Genomic DNA, 21,813 nt, shown 5'->3' on the forward strand with positions numbered 1-21,813 from the left:
CTTCTCTGTAGCTCTTGGGACTACCACAGTGGACCTGGGAGATTCTGGGGCTCCATCCCTTCTACTGGTCCCTTGAATACGTACGTGCAAATGGCACCTCTGTTAGAGCATGGCTGATGAGTGTAAACATCTCTTCCATTATTCAATCAAATAAAGATGGAAATTCTTTATAAATCTAGTGATGATGAGCCAACCAACAAACTTTATTGAGCACTGTCCAAGCCCTGGGGCTTTGCCAAATCCTGGGGATATGGCATGGATCATGAAACAATTAATAATCTCTCCTCTCAGAGAGCTATTTTTATGATGATACTGATGGTGGCAATGATGATGATGATGGTGATGGTGATTATGATGATCATGATGACAATGGTGATGGTGGTGGTGATGATGGTGATGATGATGATGGTGATGGTGGTAATGATGGTGGTGATTATGACAATAATGATGGTGATGATGACAGGGATGGTGATGATTATGATGGTGGTGGTGATAACAAAGGTAATAGATAATATATGAACTTATTGGGTCCTGAATATGCACCAAAGTGCTATGCTCAGTGTTTAACTAGTACCATTTAATATGATTTCTAAAAAGAGAAAAAAACTTGAATTATTATAGGCAAAAGAATTATGGGAGCCTTTTATTTTATCACTCACTCTAAGTCCTGTTGCATATTTTTTTAAGTCAATTGCAAACACATTTTCTCTGCTTTGAAGATTGTGTTTATATCCAGTCACCCCAATAGTGCATAAACCTGCTGATTGGAGCAACTGTGTCTTACTCCCTTGTGCTTCCCTAGTATCTACTTCAGGACCTTGTACATGGTAGATTGACAGATTTAGATCTACAGGAAAACATGGATTTTCCCAGGAAAGGAAAGAATGAAGTATGCTTTCTTATAATGTATGGAAACTTTTCTCTTCTGTGTTGGTTCAACTTTAGGGTCTGCCAGAGTTATGGCATCTGCTGCACTCCCTCATCCATGACAGACATCATTAATTGATTGCAGCATTCATGGCAGACATCACCAATAGATAATAGCATTCATTTTCTCTCAGTTCAAAACAGCTTCAGAATGGTTACCAAAAAAAAAAAAAAAAAATCAGTCGCTACCAAATCAGTTGGAGCTGACTCAGGATTATGGGGCAGAATTCAAGAGAGTTAGGTTCCTTGATGATGGAACATCCCTCATCCAAAGTTGGCTCTTTGGTTTCCCTAGAAGGCTCAACTCAGGCTCAGCTTGGTCATTGCTGATATCCTTTCTTCCATTTGATCAATCTGGCTATTGATACTTGTGTATGCTTCACGAAGTTTTTGTGCCGTGTTTTTCAGCTCCATCGGATTGTTTATGTTACTCTCTAAACTGTTTATTCTAGTTAGCAATTCCTTTAACCTTTCATCAAGGTTCTTGGCTTCTTTGCATTGTGTTAGGACATGCTTCCTTAGCTCATTGTACTTTTTTATTGCCCATCTTCTGAAGCCTATTTCTGTCAATTCATCCATCTGATCCTCCATCCAGTTCTGCACCCTTAATGGAGAGATGTTGCGCTCATTTGGAGAAGAGGCACTCTGGTCTTTGGGGTTTTCAGCATAGTTTTGTTGATTCTTTCTTATCTTTGTGAGTTTTAGTTTCAGGCTTTGAGGCTGCTGATCCTTGGAGGGGTTTTTGTGGAGGCCTTTTTGTTGTTGTAGTTGTTGCTGATGCTGTTGTTGTCACTTTCTGCTTGTTTTTCTGTCAGTAGTCAGGTCCCTCTTCTGTAGGGCTGCTGCAGTTTGCTAGGGGTTCACTTCAGGCCCTATTCATCTGATTCGCTCCCATGCCCAGAGATGTCACACGGGGAGGCTGGAGAGCAGCAAAGATAGGTGCCTGCTTCTTCTGGGACCTCTGACCTCGAGGGGCACCAACCTGATGCCAGGAGGATCGCTCCTGTATAGGGTGTCTGACAACTATTGTTGGAGGGTCTCACCCAGTTGACTGGCATGGGGAACAGGACCCATTTAATGAAGCACTTTGTCCCTGGTGGAGAGGGTGTGCTTCACTGGGGGGGAAACTCACACATCTGGGCTGCCTGGATTCCTCACAACTACCAGGAGGAGAAGCTAACTCTGCTGGTCCGCAGAGACTGCAGCCACCCCTCCCACTAGGGGCTCAAGTCCAGGGAGTCCGAATTCTGTCCCTGAGCCTCTGGCTGGAGTTATTGGAGATCCTGCAGGAAAGCCCTGCCCACTGAGGAAGGCTGGGTCAGGGTAAGCCCTGAAGAGTCACTTTGGCTGCAGACTGCCACAGCCGGTGTGTTGGACTGTGGGGACAAACCTTGGGACGAAGCCATTCAGCCTTACTGGCTCCAGCAGGGAAAAAGCACAGCCTGGAACTACAGAAAGGGGTGCTGCCCTTCCCCCACCCAGGGAGCTTAGCGTGTTAGGCAGTTGTGAGTCCCATTGCTGGCTGCTGCCCCTCCCCCAAGGAACTCAAAAGACTTAGACAGCAGGCAGCTGCAGCCAGTGCTGGTCGCCCCTCCCCCGGGGAGTTCCGTAGGCTTAGGCAGAGTCCAGCTGTAAGAATCTGCGCGTTCTGGGGTTAGGACACTAGGTCCCAGTGGCATGGGTTCGCGAATGGGATCTTCCAATCTGTGGGTCGCACAGTTCCGTGGAAAAAGCACAGTTTCCCCAGATTGGATAGCCTGCTCACTCACCACCTCCCTTGGCTAGGGGGAAGGGGTTTTCCTTCCCGTTGCGTCTCTCAGGTGGGCCACCACACCACACTGCTCTTCCTTCTCTCCGTGGGTCACTGCCAGCCTTCTAGTCAATTTTGATGAGGGAACCTGGATATCTTGGTTGCCAGGGAAGGATTCACACACTTATTGTGGTTTTTATAAATGGGAGCCTCCGAGCGCTGCTGCTTCTAGCCAACTGTCTTGGCCCCCAGAGCCACATCTATTATTTTTTTATTTTTTGATTATGGCAATTCTTGTAGAAGTAAGGTGGTATCACATTATGGTTTTGATTTTCATTTCCCTGGTCATTAGTGATGTTGAACATTTTTTCATATGTTCATTGGCCATTTGTGTATCTTCTTATGAGAATTGTCTGTTCATGTCCTTAGCCCACTTTTTGATGGGATTGTTTTTTTCTTTCTATTTTGTTTGAGTTCGTTGTAGATTCTAGATATTAGTCCTTTGTTGGATATATAGATTGTGAAGATTTTCTCCCACTCTGTGGGTTATCTGTTCAATCTGTGGACTGTGAAGGAAAAGTCAATTTCTTACACTAATTTGTCTCACTCATACTTCCAAATGAGATCCTGGGTTTTGTTTGTTTGTTTGTTTGTTTGTTTTTCTGTTAATCCTTCACAATACTTCTCTCACTTTTTTGAACTTATTGGTTTATATTCTGTTGTCTGCTTCTCTTTTATAGGAATGTAACTTCTTATGGGCTTTCTCTATTATACCACTTGTGGGTTTTTGTTTTGTTTTGTTTTGTTTTGTTTTTGTCCTCGGATCCATTCTCCAACCTTCCTGTGCTCTGTGGGATAGACGTCTGACTCATGAAAACTTCATTTCCCAGGTTCCCATGCTAACTAGCTGCCTGTTAGGTTCAGCCAATAGGAGGCATCGGTGGGACAATGGTGGGCGGGGCTATTGAAGGGCCAGAATATTTCTTTACCCTACCCGCCTGCTCCCCTTCAAATGTTCCTGGAGCAGTGTAGGACCAATTCCATATATATGGAAGGAAGGCAAGGTGGATAGATGGAAGGAAGAAGTGATGAATGGAAGGAGGAAGGGAGAGAGGATGGATGAATGGATTGAAGAAATTAAAAAATGGATGAAAGAAGAAAAGGAGGAGGAAAGGTGGATAAGTGGATGGAAGGAAGAAAAGAGAGGTGTAAGGAAGGAAAGATAGATGATGGATGGATGGGTGGATGGGTGGGTGGATGAATGGGTGGATGGATGGATGGATGAACAGATGGGTGGGTGAGTGGGTGAATGGGTGAATGGATGGATGGACAGATGGATGAACGGATGGGTGGGTGGATGGATGGATGGATGGATGGATGGATGGATGGATGGATGGATGGACAGATGAGTGGGTAGGTGGATGGATGGATAGATGGATGGATGGATAGATAGGTGGATGGATAAATGAATGGATGGATGGATGGATGGATGGATGAATGGATGGATGGATGGATGGATAAATGGATGAATGGATGGGTGAAAAGAAGGAAAGAAGTGAGAGAAGGAAGAGGAAGGATAAATAAATGATAGAAGGTACAATGAAAGGAAGGAAGTCAGCAAGAAAGAAAGAATGCATTAATAGAATGAAAGATGGAAGGGAAGAAGAAAGGATGGAAACAGAGAAGGAGAGAAGGAAGAATGAACAGAAGGAAGTTCAAGAGTGATGAAAAGAAGGAAGGCAGGGAGAGAAGGAGAGGTAAACTTTTCTTCTAGCGGTTTGTCTTAAATCTTAGCTTGGCTGGGCGCAGTGACTCATGCCTGTAATCCCAGCACTTTGGGAGACTGAGGCGGGTGGATCACAAGGTCAGGAGATCAAGACCATCCTGGCTAACACAGTGAAACCCCATCTCTACTAAAAAAAATTAAAAATAAAAAATAAAAAAAAAAAAACTAGCCGGGTGTGGTGGTGCACGCCTGTGGTCCCAGCTACTCGGGAGGCTGAGGCAGGAGAATGGCGTAAACCTGGGAGGTGGAGCTTGCAGTGAGCCGAGATTGCACCACTGCTCTCCAGCCTGGGTGACAGAGTGAGACTCCGTCTCAAAAAAAAAAAAAAAGAAAACGAAAAAAAGAGAAAAAAGAATCCTTAGCTCATACTTCCATAAAGTTCCACACAGAGGGAGTGATTAGAAAGCATTTGTGATATATTTTATGTAATAAACAGGTACACCATATTGACCTGTGTGCCCAGCAGTGCTTACACGCTTTACAATGATTAACTTGTTTAAGCTTTATAACAACTGTTGAGGCAGGAATCATCATTGTGAACCACTGTCATCTCATTTTACAGATGAGTAAACTGAGGTGCAGAGAGGTTGGTTATGGCTGCAAAGATTGTTGGCCATGTTAACCAATGCAGAGAAGATTAGCATACCTGGTTGTGAGTGCAGGAGAAAGAGAGAAATGGGAGAAAGAATCAAGGGGGAGACAGGAAGAGAGAGAGAGAGAATACATTTTTTTAAAATGTCTGGAGTCATGCATGACTTCTGCATCAGTGTGGTAATACGGAGCCTTTCCCCTGGGAAAGATCACAATCACTGGTACTTTTTACAGAATCCTCCCTTCCTGCATTTGGGTAGGACCCCATCTGGACATCCCAACTCATTAAGCATACCCTTACTGGCTGCTGGAGATGTCTCCATTAAAAGTCAGCCTTGGGCTTATTGAGAGGTGGACACAGGGTCTTTGGAACACACTGCCCCTGCCCTGTCCCACACCACCCCCTACCCACCCATCATCCTCCCCAAGAGCTTCATCTCTCTCTCTCTCTCTCTGTCTCTCTGTCTCTGTCTCTCTCTCTCTCTCTCTTCCGCCTGCCCTAGCCGGGGTGGTCAGCGAGGAGCCATTCACACTGAACTTCACCATCAACAACCTGCGCTACATGGCGGACATGGGTCAACCCGGCTCCTTCAAGTTCAACATCACAGACAACGTCATGCAGCACCTGGTGAGAGGCCTGCCTCCCCCTGAAGCCCTGCCTTGCCCATCCTAGGGCTGCTGCCTGCCTGCCCCTGACCAACCCCGTCTCCCTTCTCCCTCTGCAGCTCAGCCCTTTGTTCCAGAGGAGCAGCCTGGGTGCCCGGTACACAGGTTGCAGGGTCGTTGCACTAAGGTGAGAAACTCCCCAACCCACAGCCCACCACCAAGAACTTAGGGTTCTGACCAGGAGGGCCCTCTTGGGTTGGGGTGGGGTATGTTTTTTTTTGTGTTTTTATCTTTCTTTCTTTTGTTTTTTTTTTTTTTTTTTTTTTTTTGAAATGAAGTTTTGCTCTCGCTGCCCAGCCTGGAGTGCAATGGCAAGATCTTGGCTCACTGCAACCTCCGCCTCCTGGGTTCAAGTGATTCTCCTGCCTCAGCCTCCAGAATAGCTGGGATTACAGGCATGTACCACCATGCCTGGCTATTTTTTTGTTTGTTTGTTTATTTGTATTTTTAGTAGAGATGGGGATTCTCCATGTTGGTCAGGCTGATCTCAAACTCCTGACCTCAGGTAATCCGCTCTCCTCGGCCTCCCAAAGTGCTGGGATTACAGGCGTGAGCCACCACGTCCGGCCCCATTCTTTTTTTAAAATGGATTTAAGCGGTGCAAGTGCAGTTTTTGTTACATGCATATATTGCATAGTGAAGTCTGCAGACAGTAGACTTCCAGACAGTAGCTTTTAGTGTACCCATCACCCAAATAGTGTACATTGTACCCATCAAGTGAGGTTCCCCACCCTTCTCTCACTCTCCCACCTTTCTGAGTATCCAGTGTCTATTATTCCACACTCTATGTCCATGTCCATGCTCCCACGTATAAGTGAAAACGTGTGGTATTTGACCATGAGCTAATGGACAAGGAGTCCTTTGGCTCCCACTTATAAGTAAGAACATGCGGTATTTGACTTTCTATTTCTGAGTTGTTTCACTTAAGATAATGGACTCCCATTCCATCCATGTTACTGCAAAAGACATGATTTCACTCTTTTTATGGCTGAATAGTATTTCATGGTGTATATATATACCACATTTTCTTTATCCAGTCTTCTGTTGATGGACACTTAGGTTAGGTCCGTATCTTTGCTATTGTGAATAGTGCTGCAATAAACAAACACAAACATATCAGGTGTCTCTTTGATATAATGATTTCTTTTCCATTGGGTAGATCCTCAATAGTGGGACTGCTGGATCAAATGGTAGTTCTACATTTTTGTTGTTTGAGAAATCCTCATACTGTTTTCCATAGAGATTGTACTAATTCACATTCCCACCAACAGCGTATAAGAGTTCCCTTTTTTTTTTTAAATTCTTGCCAGCATCTGGTTGTTTGGTGTTTGTCTGGTTGGTGGGTTGGTTGGTTTTTGTCTTTTTAGTGATTGTTATTCTGACTGGTATAAATAACTTTTCTATTTATTCCTGACAATTTGATTTTTTGACATATAAAAATTGGTTGCATTTAAAATGTACAACTTGACATTTTGGTATACATTGTAAAACAATGCCCACATTTCAGCTAATTAATATATCTATTACCTCTACATAGTTATCATGTTTGTACCCTTTGACCAACATCACCCCATTTGCTCCTCCTCCCAGCCCCTGGCAACCACCATCCTACTCTCTGCTTCTATGAGTTTGACAATTTTAGATTCCACCTATAAGTTCGATCGTGTGGTATTTGTCTTTCTGTGCCTGGCTTACTTCACTTAGCCTAATGTCCTCCAGCTCCATCTATGTTATCCCAAGTGGCAGAATTTTCTTCTTTTTTAAGTCCAAGTAATATTTCATTGTATATGTGTATGCCACATTTTCTTTATCCATTCATCCACTGAAGGTCATTTAGCTTGTTTCTATATCTTGGCTATTTTGAGTAGTGCTACAATGAACATAGGAGTGCAGCTATCTCTTTAAGATACAGGTTTCATTTCTCTTTCTTTTTCTTTTTTTTTTTTTTGAGACAGAGTGAGACTCTGTCACCCAAGCTGGAGTGCAGTGGTGCAATCTCGGCTCACTGCAAACTCTGCCTCCTGAGTCCAAGCAGTTCTTGTACCTCAACCTCCCAAGAAGTTTTGCTTTTGCTACCCAGGCTGGAGTGCGGCGGTGCGATCTCAACTTATCACAACCTCTGCCTCCCGGGTTCAAGCGATTCTCCTGCCTCAGCCTCCCAGGTAGAAAGTATTACAGGTGCCCAATACCAAACCAGGCTAAATTCTTTTGCATTTTTAGTAGAGAAGGGGTTTTGCTATGTTGTCCAGGCTAGTCTCTAATTCCTGGCCTTAAGTGATCCACCTGCCTCGGCCTCCTGAAGTGCTGAGATTTTACAAGCAGGAACCACAACATCTGGCCTCATTTCCTTTAGATATATATGGGTTGAGCTATTCTCAGAGGGTTCTTTTCTGCATCTATTTTTTAAAATCACATTATTAATTTTTTATATTGTGGCAAAAATACATGTAACATAAAATCTACCATTTTAACCATTTTTAAATGTACAATTCAGTGACATCAATTATATTCACAATGTCATGCAGCCATCACCACTATTTATTTCCAAAACTTTTCCATTGGGTGGATCCCCAACAGTGGGATTGCTGGGTCAAATGGTAGTTCTAATTTTTTTTGTTCTTTGAGAAATCTCCATACTGTTTTTCCTTCAAGGTTGTACTAATTTACATTCCCACCAACAGTGTGTAAGAGTTTCCTTTTCGTGCATCCTTGCCAACTTACTTTTCTGGGTCACTTTGCACTCTCTTAGTATTCACTAGATACTTCTCCATTCATATTTTTACTCAACCCAAGCCCATGGCACCACTCCTCTACCATTCCCACTAACCATGTACAAGAGTTTCCTTTTCTTGCATCCTTGCCAACTTGAATTCTTTGGGTCAGTTTGCACTCTCTTGGTATTTACTATTTACTTCTCCATTTTTATTTTTACTCAACTGATGCCCCTGGCTCTGCTCCTCTGAGGCAGGTGCTGTGTACTAGAGTTATAAGACAGATGCTGTCCCTGCCCTCACCCAGTGGAGAACAGATGCTAAACAGGAACATAAATATCTAAGTAAAGTGGCTTCAAATGGGGTAAAGTGATATGAAACATAAACAAATAGTGAGTAATGGGAAGAGCAACTTTGCCCAGGATGAATCTTGGGCTGTGTCCGAAATGGCCATGAAAACTGTTCCAGGCAGGGAGAACAGCATGAGAAAAGGTCTTGAGGTGCAAATGAACTTGGCACGTTCTACAAACAGCAAAGAGGCCAGTGTGGCTGGAGCAGAGAGAAAGCAAGAAGGAAAGAGAGAGAGGATGAGACCCAAGACATCAGCAGGGTTGAAGGGCCTTGGAGGACTTGGATTTTTTTTTTTTTTTTTTTAAGATAGAGCTTTGCTCTTGTTGCTCAGGCATGATCTCGGCTCACCACAACCTCCGCCTCCTGTGTTCAAGCGATTCCCCTGCCTCAGCCTCCCGAGTAGCTGGGATTACAGGCTTACGCCACCACATCGGGCTAATTTTGTATTTTTAGTAGAAATGGGACTTCTCCATGTTGGTCAGGCTGGTCTCAAACTCCCGACCTCAGGTGATCCGCCCGCCTCAGCCTCCCGAAGTGCTGGGATTATAGGTGTGAGCCCCTGTGCCCAGCCTGGATTTTTTTTATTTCTAAATTGTGGTAACATACACATCACATTAAATTTACCATTTTAGCCATATTTCCCATTCAGTGGCATCAAGCACATTTGCATTACTGTGCAACCATCACCACTATCATCCATCTCCAGAACTTTCTCATCTTCCCAAACTGAAACTCCATCCCCATGAAGTATTCACTCCTCATCCCCCTCCTCAAGCCTCTGGCACCCACCATTCTACTTTCTGTCTCTGTGAATCTGATGATTCTAAGGACCTTCTATGAATGGAGGAATCATATGGTATATGTCCTGGTTTATACTGTATGACTGGCTTATTTCATCAAGCACAATGTCCTCAAAGTTCATCCATGTCGTAGCATGTGTCAGAATTCCCTTCCTTTTCAGAGCTGAATAATATTCCACTTGTATGTAAATACTATATTTTGTTTCTCCATTCATTAGGACTTTGATTTTTGCAGGGAGTTGTCAAGGGGTGCTAGGTTCTGGGGCTTTGATACAATAAGAGTAAGCTAGGCCGGGCGCGGTGGCTCAAGCCTGTAATCCCAGCACTTTGGGAGGCCAAGACGGGCAGATCACGAGGTCAGGAGATCGAGACCATCCTGGCTAACACAGTGAAACCCCGTCTCTACTAAAAAAAATCAAAAAAAAACTAGCCGGGCGAGGTGGCGGGCGCCTGTAGTCCCAGCTACTCGGGAGGCTGAGGCAGGAGAATGGCGTAAACCCAGGAGGCGGAGCTTGCAGTGAGCTGAGATCCAGCCACTGCACTCCAGCCTGGGCGACAGTGCGAGACTCCGTCTCAAAAAAAAAAAAAAAAGAGTAAGCTAAACTGGTTCATTTCCTCCTTTGTGGAGACCATGTTCTGGTAGGAACAGGAACAAATAATTTATGATTACATAGAGGGTGATCAGGGCAGTGACGGGGAAGAGTGGAGGATTGTGGGACCCAGAGGAGGCTCCTGACCTTGCCTAGGAATTGCCTAGGAAGATAGGAGGAGGAGGAAGAGGAGGAGGAGGAGGGGGAGGAGGACGAGGAGGAGGAGGAAGAGGAGGAGGAGGAAGAAGAGGAGGAGGAAGAAGAGGAGGAGGAGGAGCAGGAGGAGGAGGAGGGAGTCCTCTAAGCTGAGACCTGGAGGATGACCGGGAAGTTATCCAAGTAAGGAGAAATGGGGAGAAGCTTCCAGACAAAAGTAACAGCAAGTGCAAAGATCCTGACATGATAGATAAGGCCAGGTGGAGAAACTGCAAACTGTCAATGAGACCACAATATGGACTGTGAGTTGTGCAGTGACAGTGACCACAAGTGGAGAGGTGCCAGGTGGCCTTCATCTCCAAAAGGTGCACCTCTCCCTCCTCAGGTCTGTGAAGAACGGCGCTAAGACACAGGTGGACACCCTCTGCACCTACCTGCAGCCCCTCAGTGGCCCAGGTCTGCCTATCAAGCAGGTGTTCCATGAGCTGAGCCAGCAGACCCACGGCATCACCCGGCTGGGCCCCTACTCTCTGGACAAAGACAGCCTCTACCTTAACGGTGAGCAGCTCTCAGCCCCATCTCCCTGCCTCAACCCCCAACCCCGCTGCAGCCCAGGAGGGTGTCTGTTTGCCGGTTCTCTAGGGAAAGACTTGGGGTTCAAGTCTTGGTGTTACCACTGACCCTCCCATAACCACCATGCAAGGTTGGACTTTGATTAATCCCATTTTACAGATGAAGAAACTGAGGCTTAGACAGGTTAAGCAATTTACCTTGATAGTGATGGAACCAGGATATGAACTCCACTTGTCAGCATTCAGTGCTATGATCTACTCTACATGTTTAACTCTCAGAAGAGTCTTCCTGATGGGGACACTTGGGGGACAAAAAACACATTTACTGCTGGGCTCAGTGGCTCACACCTGTAATCCTAACACTTTGGGAGGCCAAGGCAGGCGGATCACAAGGTCAAGAGATTGAGACCACCCTGGCCAGCATGGTGAAACCCTGTCTCTACTAAAAATACAAAAATTAGCTGGGTGTGGTGGTACACACCTGTAGTCCCAGCTACTCAGGAGGCTGAGGCAGAGAATTGCTTGAACCCAGGAGGCGGAGGTTGCAGTGAGCCAAGATTACGCCATTGCACTGCAGCCTAGTGACAGAGCAATACTCTGTCTCAAAATGAAACAAAACAAACACATTTCCCCTCCCCGGTTTTGTTTTGTTTTGTTTTGTTTGTTTGTTTGTTTGTTTTGAGATGGAGTCTTGCTCTGTCGTCCAGGCTGGAGTGCAGTGGTGTGATCTCAGCTCACTGCAAGCTCTGCCTCCCGGGTTCACGCCGTTCTCCTGCCTCAGCCTCCCGAGTAGCTGGGACTACAGGCGCCCACCACCGTGCCCGGCTAATTTTTTGTATTTTTAGTAGAGATGGGGTTTCACCGTGGTCTCGATCTCCTGACCTTGTGATCCGCCCGCCTCGGCCTCCCAAAGTGCTGGGATTACAGGCGTGAAGCCACCGCGCCCGGCCCCCCTCCCTGTTTTCTTCTCATCATGGAAGAAGGATGGGCTTCTCTCCTACATGAGGCCCCTATACCAGGAAGATCTAGGGGATCTAAGCTTCAGGCACACTGGGCCTCAGCATTGGTCTAGAACTCAGGAAAAGACAACATTTAAGAAGGCATCCCCTAAATGGGGTTCTGAGAGGCAAAGCATGACCATGGAGAATTGACAAAATAGCTCCCCTTTCATCCCCTCCACCACCAACCCAAGAACAGTGCCCATCATCATGACCCTATGAGGTGGGCACCCCATATCCCTTATATGAGGTACCTTTAGGTAGGAACTGGGATGTAGAGAGACATCCTGGACTTTCATTACTCTTATTTTAGCAAAGAGGGAAACTGAGGCACAGAGCGGGGAAGGGACTTGCTCATGCCCATGCTAAGTTCTTGGCTAGTCTGGGTCTTGATGTTCTTTATTGTTATAATTACTATCACCATCATCATCCTCATTGTCTGTGTACATTTATGGGGTACAAGTGCAATTTTGTTACATGTACAGATTGCATAGTAGTGAAGTCAGGGCTTTCAGAGTATCCACCACTCCAATAACATACATTGTATCCATTAAGTCGTTTCTCATCACTCACCCCTCTCCTACCCCCTCACCCTTCCAAGCCTCCTTTATCTGTCATTCCCCTCTCTGAGTTCTTGTCCACACATTGTTTAGCTCCCACTTATGAGTGAGAACATGTGATATTTGTCTGTCTGTGTCTGACTTGTTTCACTTAAGGTAACTTCAGTTTCATCCATGTAGCTGCAAAAGACATGGATTCATTCTTTTTTTCTAACTTTTAAGTTCAGGCATACAGGTGCAGGTTTTCTATATAGTTAAACTCATGTCACAGGGGTTTGTTGTACAGATTATTTCGTCACCCAAGTATTAAGCCTAGTACCCATTAGTTACTTTTTCTGATCCTCTCCCTCCTCTCACCCTCCACCCTCAGGTAGGCCCCAGTGTGTATTGTTCCCCTCTATGTGTCCATGTGTTCTCATCATTTAGCTCCCATTTATAAGTGATTTTCTGTTCCTGCATTAGTTTGCTAAGGATAATGACCTCCAGCTCCATCCATGTTCCTGCAAAGGAAAGGATCTCATTCTTTTTTATGGCTGCGTAGTATTCCATGGTGTATATGTACCACATTTTCTTTATCCAGTCTATCATTGATGGGCATTTAAGTAGATTCTACGTCTTTGCTATTGTGGATAGTACTGCACTGAACATGTGTCTTTATGATAGAAAAATGTGTATTCCTTTGGGCATATACCCAGTGATGGGATTGCTGGGTCGAATGGTAGTTCTGTTTTTAGCTCTCTGAGGAATCGCCCCGCTGCTTTCCACAGTGGATGAACTAATTTACACCCCCACCAACAGTGTATAAGCACTCCTTTTTCTCTGCAACCTCACCAGCATGGTTTTATTTTTCTTTGTGGCTGAATGGTGTTCCATTGTGCATACATGCCACATTTTCTGTATCGATTCATCTGTTGATGGACACGTAGGTTAATTCCACATCTTTGCTATCGTGAATAGTGCTGTGATAAACACACAGGTGCAGGTTGGGTCTTGATGATCTGAGTTGACACACAGTCCCTTCAACTTGGCTGTTCCCCCTTGTAAACTGCACAGCTTCTATGCTTCATTTTGTTCCTTTCATTTAGATTTACCGAGCAGCTACTACTAACCAGGCCTTGTGCCTGGCCCCAGGGACAGAGATAGGTTACATGTGCATCCTGTGCTAATGTAATCTCCAGAGGGGCAGAGACTGTTTTGTTCTACCCTTTATTCCCCAAATGTAAAGGGAGGCTTGCACATAGTAAACCCTGAATAAACATTCACTGGGTGGAGGAATAGATTGGAGGAGGCCTGGAAGGGGAGGCGGGGGGCGTGGATGGACAGGAGGATAGACTTGTGAACACAAAGGTAATGACAGCCTCTCACTGGAGGCATGCTAGAGACGTGAGTAGGGAAGGGTCAGTGCTCATTGAAATATCAGGAAATTCTTTCTAGTGGTGAACACATTTAAGTCAAATATTAGATGATACATAAATGTATCCATCATCTCTAGATACACAAAGGGAAAGGCATCCAGGCAGGGGCCCCATATGGACAAAGGCATGGAGTATCCGGGACGGTTCCACCACCTCCTCTGATGTGCGACCTCTTTGTTTCTAGGTTACAATGAACCTGGTCCAGATGAACCTCCTACAAGTACGTGTCTTTGAATCCAGTGCCCATTTCAGTCTCCATGGGTCTTGGTTCAAGCTTTTCTCCTCATTCATAAAGGAAACTTGCCCCAAATTCGGGCTGGTCCCCTGAGGTGGTGAGGGGCAACATCTCAGTGGGAGGAAGAATGCTGAGTCCTTGGCCTGTTTTTAGGCCTGCAGCCATAGTCTTGGCTTTGTGAATTTTCCATGCCCCTCTGGGTTGGAGGAAGAAGTTTGAACAAGCATTCCCTACAGGGATAGAGCTTGAGGTCAGATGATGACCTTGTTAGTCCATACCTCCTGATAACAAAATCTCCTCCAAGTGCCCCAGCAGGGTCAAGCTGCAAACTCTGCTGGCTACTCAAGTGAATTTGGCTAAATTTGCCCATTGCCTCATCCAGTGATCCACTCATCTATCTTTCCAGCCATCCATTTTTCTATCCTTCCAGTCATCTCTCAGACACCGTCCTTCCTTCCATCCATCCATCCATTCACCCATCCATCCATCCACCCCATTTTCCTGACCATTTACCTCCTCATCCTTCTTCCATCTGTCCTTTTATCCATCTATTCATCCATCACCCATCATCCTGCCCATTCACCTGCTTGTCCCTCCTTTCTTCTGTCCTTCTGTACGTCCATCCATCCATCCATCCATCCATCCATCCACTCATCCACCACCCACCCATCATGCCCATTCACTTGCTAGCCCCTCCTTCCTTCTCTCCTTCCGTCCATCCATCCACCCATCTTCCTGCCCATTCACCTGCTTGTCCTTCCTTCTATCTGCTCTTTTATCCATCTCTGTATCCATCCACCATCCATCCACCCTTCTCCCTATTCACGTGTTTGTCCTTTCTGTCCTTCCAACCATCCATCCATCTTTCCATTCATCCTCCTCTTCATTCACCTGTTTCCTTCTTTCTGTCTTTCCATCCATCCTTCTATCCAGCCAGCCATCTCTCCACCCATTCTCCTCCCCATTCACTCAATTGTCCTTCCTTCCATCTGTCCTTTTATCCATCCATCCACCCATCCATCCATCCATCCATCCATCCATCATCCATCCATCTGTCCTTCTCCCCATTCACCTGTTTGTCCTTCTTTCTGTCCTTCCAACCATCCATCCATCTGTCATCCATCCATCTGTCCTTCTCCCCATTCACCTATTTGTCCTTCTTTCTGTCCTTCCAACCATCCATCCATCTCTCCATCCATCCTCCTGCTTATTCATCTGCTTGTCTCTCCTTCCTTCTGTCCTTCCATCCATTCATCCATCTGCCCATCCACCCACTCATCCTCTCACCCATTCATCTGCTTGTCCTTCCTTCCACCTGTCCTTTTATCCATCCATTCATCTTCCATCCATTCATCCTTCTCCCCATTCACCTGTTTGTCCTTCTCTCTATCCTTCTAACCATCCATCCATCCTCGTATTCATTCACCAGTTTCCTTCTTTCTGTACTTTCATCCATCCAGCTATCCACCCAGCCATCTCTCCACTCACCCTTCTTCTCACTCACCCAATTGTCCTTCCTTCCTTCTGTCCTTCAATTAATTCATCCTTCTACCCATTCATTTATCCATCCATCCATCTATCCATTCATATGTCTACCCATCCTCCTGCCCAATTAACCTGTTTGTTCTTCTTCCTTTCCTTCCTTCTTTCATCTCTCCAACTTCTCTTCCTTGTTCTTATCTATCTTGCCTTCTCTTTTGACCCTCCAGTTGTACATTGCACCTTCTGCCCATTCATTGATCCCTTCCATTTTCCTGCCCACCCATCCACCTATCCTCTTTGTTTAACCTTTCTCTTGTTCACCCCCACCCCCACTCTCTTGGGTTAATTTCACTCACAGTCTTGTTCACTCCTCCACTCACACAGTCACTCCTTCCCTCCATCTCATTTATGGCCCACCTGTGAATGGTTGTCCTGGCTTGGACTACTGATGAAACCCAGGGGAGCTTCTCCCACTAGGTGATGGGTTTTGTTCCTCTTTGATGGACTGTTCCTTCCACAGCTCCCAAGCCAGCCACCATATTCCTGCCTCCTCTGTCAGAAGCCACAACAGGTATCTGGGGTCCATTTTTCCTCCTCAAAGATTAGACTAGCAGTTCAATCAGACACCTGCCTTCATGGAGCCCCCAATTTTATGAAATAAATAGACCATCACAATATCAGATGTTTTGGGGTGAGACACCTGGCATAATTGGGAAGGAGGAGGGCTTTCTGGAGAAAGTTTCACCTGAACTGAGTCTTTAAGGATGAGTAAGAGTGATTCAGGTAAATAGGGCGTGAATAGTATAACTGAAAGAGGGGAGTCTATGAACAAAGCCTCAGTGGCCAGAAACAGCCTTAGAGTATAGGGAGAAGTGAGAGGAATTTGGTTTTCATGAAACATAAAGCTTAACCCAGAGTAGATGGACAAGGGAGACTGAAAGGTCAGCAGGAGCCAGATTGGGAAGGACCTTGAATGCCAAGTCAAGAAATTTGAACTTCATACTGAAGGCCATAGGGAGCTGTGGATGGTACTAGAGCAGGGGCAGCCGTAGTGAGATCGTCATTTCAGAAAGATTCTTCTCGTGTTCAGTATAGAGAATGTCCATCCAGTGAGTCTGCCAGGGTGCTGATCAGGATAAGAGAAAATAAGACCTTAACTGGAATAGGGGAGGAGTTAGAGGATATATGTGATGAATATGCAGCAAAGGGAATTGGTGTTACTTGGAGGGGAGAAGATACGTAGCTTCTGACTTGGATGGCCACACTGGTTAATAATGAGTGCAGTCTGATCTAGTCTCAGACCAGCCCTCAGTTGCAGACATCTCTCCTCCCTACCTCCTGCAGCCGTGGGGTACCACCTGAAGACCCTCACACTCAACTTCACCATCTCCAGTCTCCAGTATTCACCAGACATGGGCAATGGCTCAGCTGCATTCAACTCCACCGAGAGGGTCCTGAAGCACCTGGTGAGACCCTGGTCCCAGCAGCTCCCGGTGGGATAAATCCTACCCCCAACCTCTGTTCCTCGGCTTACCCTCTTCCTCCTTCCTCTCCAGCTCAGACCCTTGTTCCAGAAGAGCAGCCTGGGCCCCTTCTACTTGGGTTGCCGACTGATCTCCCTCAGGTGAGACCACTTCCTGGCCATTTGCCAGTAATGACCACCCCTTTCTCAGCCCTCCCCTGCTCCTCCCTCCTCTGCTCTCTACCTGCAGAGGTCTCAGGACCTCTCTAGAGTCCTCAAATGCCTCTCTCCCCAGGCCTGAGAAGAATGGAGCAGCCACTGGCGTGGACACCACCTGCACCTACCACACTGACCCTGTGGGCCCTGGGCTGGACATACAGCAGCTTTACTGGGAGCTGAGTCAGCTGACCCATGGTGTCACCCAACTGGGCTTCTATGTCCTGGACAGGGATAGCCTCTTCATCAACGGTGAGTGTCAGGCTGAACTTGGATTTAAAGTGACTTTTTGGGGGTTGGTGGATTGTTTTGTTTTTGAGATGGAGTCTCACTCTGTCACCCAGGCTGGAGTGCAATAGTGCAATCTCGGCTCTGCAACCTCTGCCTCCCAGGTTCAAGCAATTCTCCTGCCTCAGCCTGCCAAGTAGCTGGGATTACAGGTGCATGCCACCATGCCCAACTAATTTTTGTATTTTTAGTAGAGACAGGGTTTCATCATGTTGCCCAGGCTGGTCTCGAACCCCTGACTTCAGGTGATCCACCTGCCTTGGCCTCCCAAAGTGCTGGGATTACAGGCATGAGTCACCATGCCTAGCCTACCATGACTATTATTTGTCCCTGTTGTATTCCCTTTCCTCTCTAAAAAAAACAGCCCAAGGCCTGGCTGGGGGCCACCCTTCCCCAAACCACCAAGGGGAGAATCTTTCCTATTATTTTGAGTAAATAGCATGAAATTCTTTGACCAAATTAATGTCATAAATTGTCTCTTTCTCCTTCACTTTTGTTTCCAGCTTGGTTGCGGTATAACTATCAAATACAATTATATGTATTTAAGATGTATAATGTGGTGATTTAATATATGTGTAGCTTATGAAATGATTAGCATGATCAAATTAGTTAACACTGCTATTATGTCACATAGTTACTGTGTGTTTTTGTGCGTCTGTGTGAGTGAGAGAGAGAGAGAGAGAGAGAGAACACTTAAGGTCTACTCTCACAGAAAATTTCAGGTTTACAATACAGTATTATTATTATTTTTTTATTTTGAGACGGAGTCTCGCTCTGTTGCCCAGGCTGGAGTGCAGTGGCCGGATCTCAGCTCACTGCAAGCTCCGCCTCCCAGGTTCACACCATTCTCCTGCCTCAGCCTCCCGAGTAGCTGGGACTACAGGCGCCCGCCACCTCGCCCGGCTAGTTTTTTGTACTTTTTAGTAGAGACGGGGTTTCACCGTGTTAGCCAGGATGGTCTCGATCTCCTGACCTCGTGATCCACCCGTCTCAGCCTCCCAAAGTGCTGGGATTACAGGCTTGAGCCACCGCGCCTGGCCAATACAGTATTATTAACTATAATCACCAAGCTTTATACTCAATCTCCAGAACTTATTCATCTTATAACTAAAAGTTTGTATTTTGTGACCAACATCTCCCCATTTTCTCTATCACCACCCCCATGCCCCAGCCCCTAATAACGACCATGCCACTCTCTGCTTCTATAAGTTTGACTTCTTCAGATCCCACGTATAAGTGAGGTCGTGCAAGATTTGTCTTTTCCTGTCTGGTTTATTTCACTTAGCATAATTCCCGCCCCCCTCCCCAGTTTCATCCATAATGAATTTCAGTTCAAAACCCAAGTGGCTGAGCCATGGCATCCTTTGGGACAGGATAGCAGGGCCTTCTATATGAGGATCCTCTGTGTCAGCGGTTATTACCAGGGGACACTTCTGCACTTCCGCCCCGCCCCCCACAACCGGGAGACTCTAGGCAATATACAGAAAGATTTTTGGGTATCACAACTCAGACAGAGAAGGAGGGTGCAACTGGCATCTAGTGGTTCAGTAGCCCATTTTCCAGTGCACAGGAGACGCCCACCCCAGGGAATGATCCAGTCCCAGAAGCCAGTGATTTCAAGGGTGAGAAACCCTGTTGTACATGGTCCCAAAGTTCCCAGGTGGGCACAAGGCTAACATTTATCACACTTTACTGTAATTACTTATTAAATTTTCTGATTCCCCCTTACCTTGTGAGCTCAACAAAATTACAGTCTTTTACGAGTGCCACTGTACCCTCGCTTCTCAGTATATCAGCACATCGTAGTATGGAAAGAATCATTGCATGAGTGAGCAAATGAAAGATTAGTGTCTCTGCTGTAACTCACATTCATTCATTCATTCATTCAGCAAACATATATGGGTGGCTGTTCTGCCCCAAGCCCTGTGCTGGGTTTGGAGATGGAAGACACATTTTTCTGTCTCTGAAAAACTCATACTCAAGTGAACAACAAATTAAGGGTACAATAAAGACCCCACTGTTGTTATTAACAGGATACTAAGGGAGCTGAGAGGAGGAGTAAACCAAGGAGGGCTTCCTGGAGGAGGGTGTTATGTACCCGGCCCTGTGCCAAAACACAATAATGAATAAGACAGACACGGGCCCCTGCTGTGCTGGAGCTCCCTCTCACTGGGCTCTTGAAGTGTGAGCTTCAAGCGTTTTGCAGGAAATGAAAAGGATGCATTCCTAGAAGCGGGAACTGCATAGCACATGTAGGAAAGCTCAGCTCAGGAGAATCTGTGTAAAATTCCAGTTTTCCTTCTCTTTGGGACAACTTTCCATCTAAGAGCTCCTGCAATGCCCAGCATGTGGACCTGAAATTGACTGATTCTGACGGTACGCAGGGGACCCTTGGGCCATTCTGGCTCTGCATTTTGTGATCAGCATTTCCCCACTATATGTTGTCTTTTCTTCTTCTCTGTGGCTCCAGGCTATGCATCCCAGAATTTATCAGTCTGGGGCAAGTACCAGATAAATTTCCATATTGTCAACTGGAACTTCAGTAATCCAGACCCCACGTCCTCAGAGTACATCGCCCTGCTGAGGGACATCAAGGACAAGGTAGGGCATCTCTCACCCCTCCCGTCTTCCCTGCCCTGTGTGCTTCTCTGCCTCTTCTGCCTGATTTGTCTATTAAGTGATCATTTCAAATGCTTCACTTCACTACGTACTCTGGGTTCTCTCTGTTTCCAAAAGTGCTCTCTTGACTACCGTTCCCATTTCCCATATGGGCAAACTGAGGCTCAGAAAGGGGCATGGTGTACCTAAGGTCACACAGTGCTTTAGGAGCAGAGTTCGGATTTGAACTCTGGTCCCCTTTGCTCCAAGTACTGTGTTTTCTTCCCCTGGCATCAGTGGCCCCTCCACCCCCAAGAGATCTCCATCTCACCCACTCCCCCTACCTATCCTTCTAGGTCACCACACTCTACAAAGGCAGCCAGCTACATGATACGTTCCGCTACTGCCTGGTCACCAACTTGACGTAAGTTCTGAAGGTCACAAGCAGTGGCCAAGCTTGTGGCTGTGTCTCTGAGCACCCTTGAACTAGACATCCCCAATGGGGTACCCATTCTCCCCTACATCCCTGTTAGCTAATCCTACCATCTCCTCCCACAAATCCTCAAGGTAGGGAGTGAGGATTAACCTCATGGAGCCACCAACTCCCCACATCCACCTTCTTCCTTTTTTTCTGGACACTTGGGAAAAGATAACGTTTTGAGGTAGAACTCAAAATATTAGCCCGATAACAATATTTAACATCAACCAGCCTCCTCTCATTTAATTCTGACAACAGTCCCTATGAGTTGAGTGCAAAGATCATCCCTGTTGTGCAGATGGGAAAATTGAAGGTCAGAAAAGTGAACTTCCCAAGAACTGTCAAAGTTGGGATTTGAACCCAGGTCTCTGATGACTGGAGGAAGGAATGAAGATATCAATACTTGGGAAGAGGAGGATTACAGGACACAGGGCTGACTCTGCATATTTCTAAACTTCAAGGATTTTGTATTTCAGTTGGGGATATGGAGATGGTTAATGGGAACAAAAAACTAGAAAGAATGAATAAGACCTAGTATTTGCTAGCACAACAGGGTGACTATAGTCAAAAATAATTTGATTGTACATTTTAAACATTTTAAATATATAACTAAGGTGTATGCTTGGGTTGTTTGTAACACAAAGGATATATGCTTGAGGGGATGGATACCCCATTTACTCTGATGATTATTATGTATTACATGCTTGTATCAAAACATCTCATGTACCCCATAAATATAAAAAAAAACTACTATGCACCCACAAAAATTACAAACAAATAAAATCAAAAGTAGGCTGGGCACAGTGGCTCACGCCTGTAATTCCAGCACTTTGGGAGGCCAGGGCAGGCGGATCTCTTGAGCCCAGAGGTTCAAGACCAGCCTGGGCAACATAGGGAGACCTAGTCTCTACAAAAAAATACAAAAATTAGCCAGGCATGGTGGCACACACCTGTAGTCCCAGCCACTTGGGAAGCTGAGGTGGGAGGATCACCTGACCCTAGGAGGCTGCACTCCAGCCTGGGTAACAGAGTGAGACCCTATCTCAAAAATATAAAAATAATAATAAAAAGTAGAAATCAAGAGGGGAAAAGTGGGAGACATTGGGATAATTTTTTTTTTTTTTTTTTTTTTGGGACGGAGTCTCGCTCTGTTGCCCAGGCTGGAGTGCAGTGGCCGGATC

General features: G+C 45.9%; 1 protein-coding gene across 1 annotated transcript in view; it reads left to right on the forward strand.

Moving 5' to 3' along the window:
* MUC16 (mucin 16, cell surface associated) overlaps positions 1-21,813 on the forward strand; it is a 136,188-nt gene that overhangs the window by 100,491 nt on the left and 13,884 nt on the right. The window contains 10 exon segments of the mRNA XM_031934726.1: positions 5,558-5,682; positions 5,780-5,847; positions 10,714-10,886; positions 14,058-14,093; positions 16,111-16,161; positions 16,935-17,056; positions 17,147-17,214; positions 17,348-17,520; positions 20,027-20,157; positions 20,511-20,578. Coding sequence (XP_031790586.1) covers positions 5,558-5,682; positions 5,780-5,847; positions 10,714-10,886; positions 14,058-14,093; positions 16,111-16,161; positions 16,935-17,056; positions 17,147-17,214; positions 17,348-17,520; positions 20,027-20,157; positions 20,511-20,578 — 1,015 coding nt within the window.

This window comes from Piliocolobus tephrosceles, chromosome 21 (assembly GCF_002776525.5).
Source record: "Piliocolobus tephrosceles isolate RC106 chromosome 21, ASM277652v3, whole genome shotgun sequence".
NCBI classification, from domain to species: Eukaryota; Metazoa; Chordata; class Mammalia; order Primates; family Cercopithecidae; genus Piliocolobus; species Piliocolobus tephrosceles.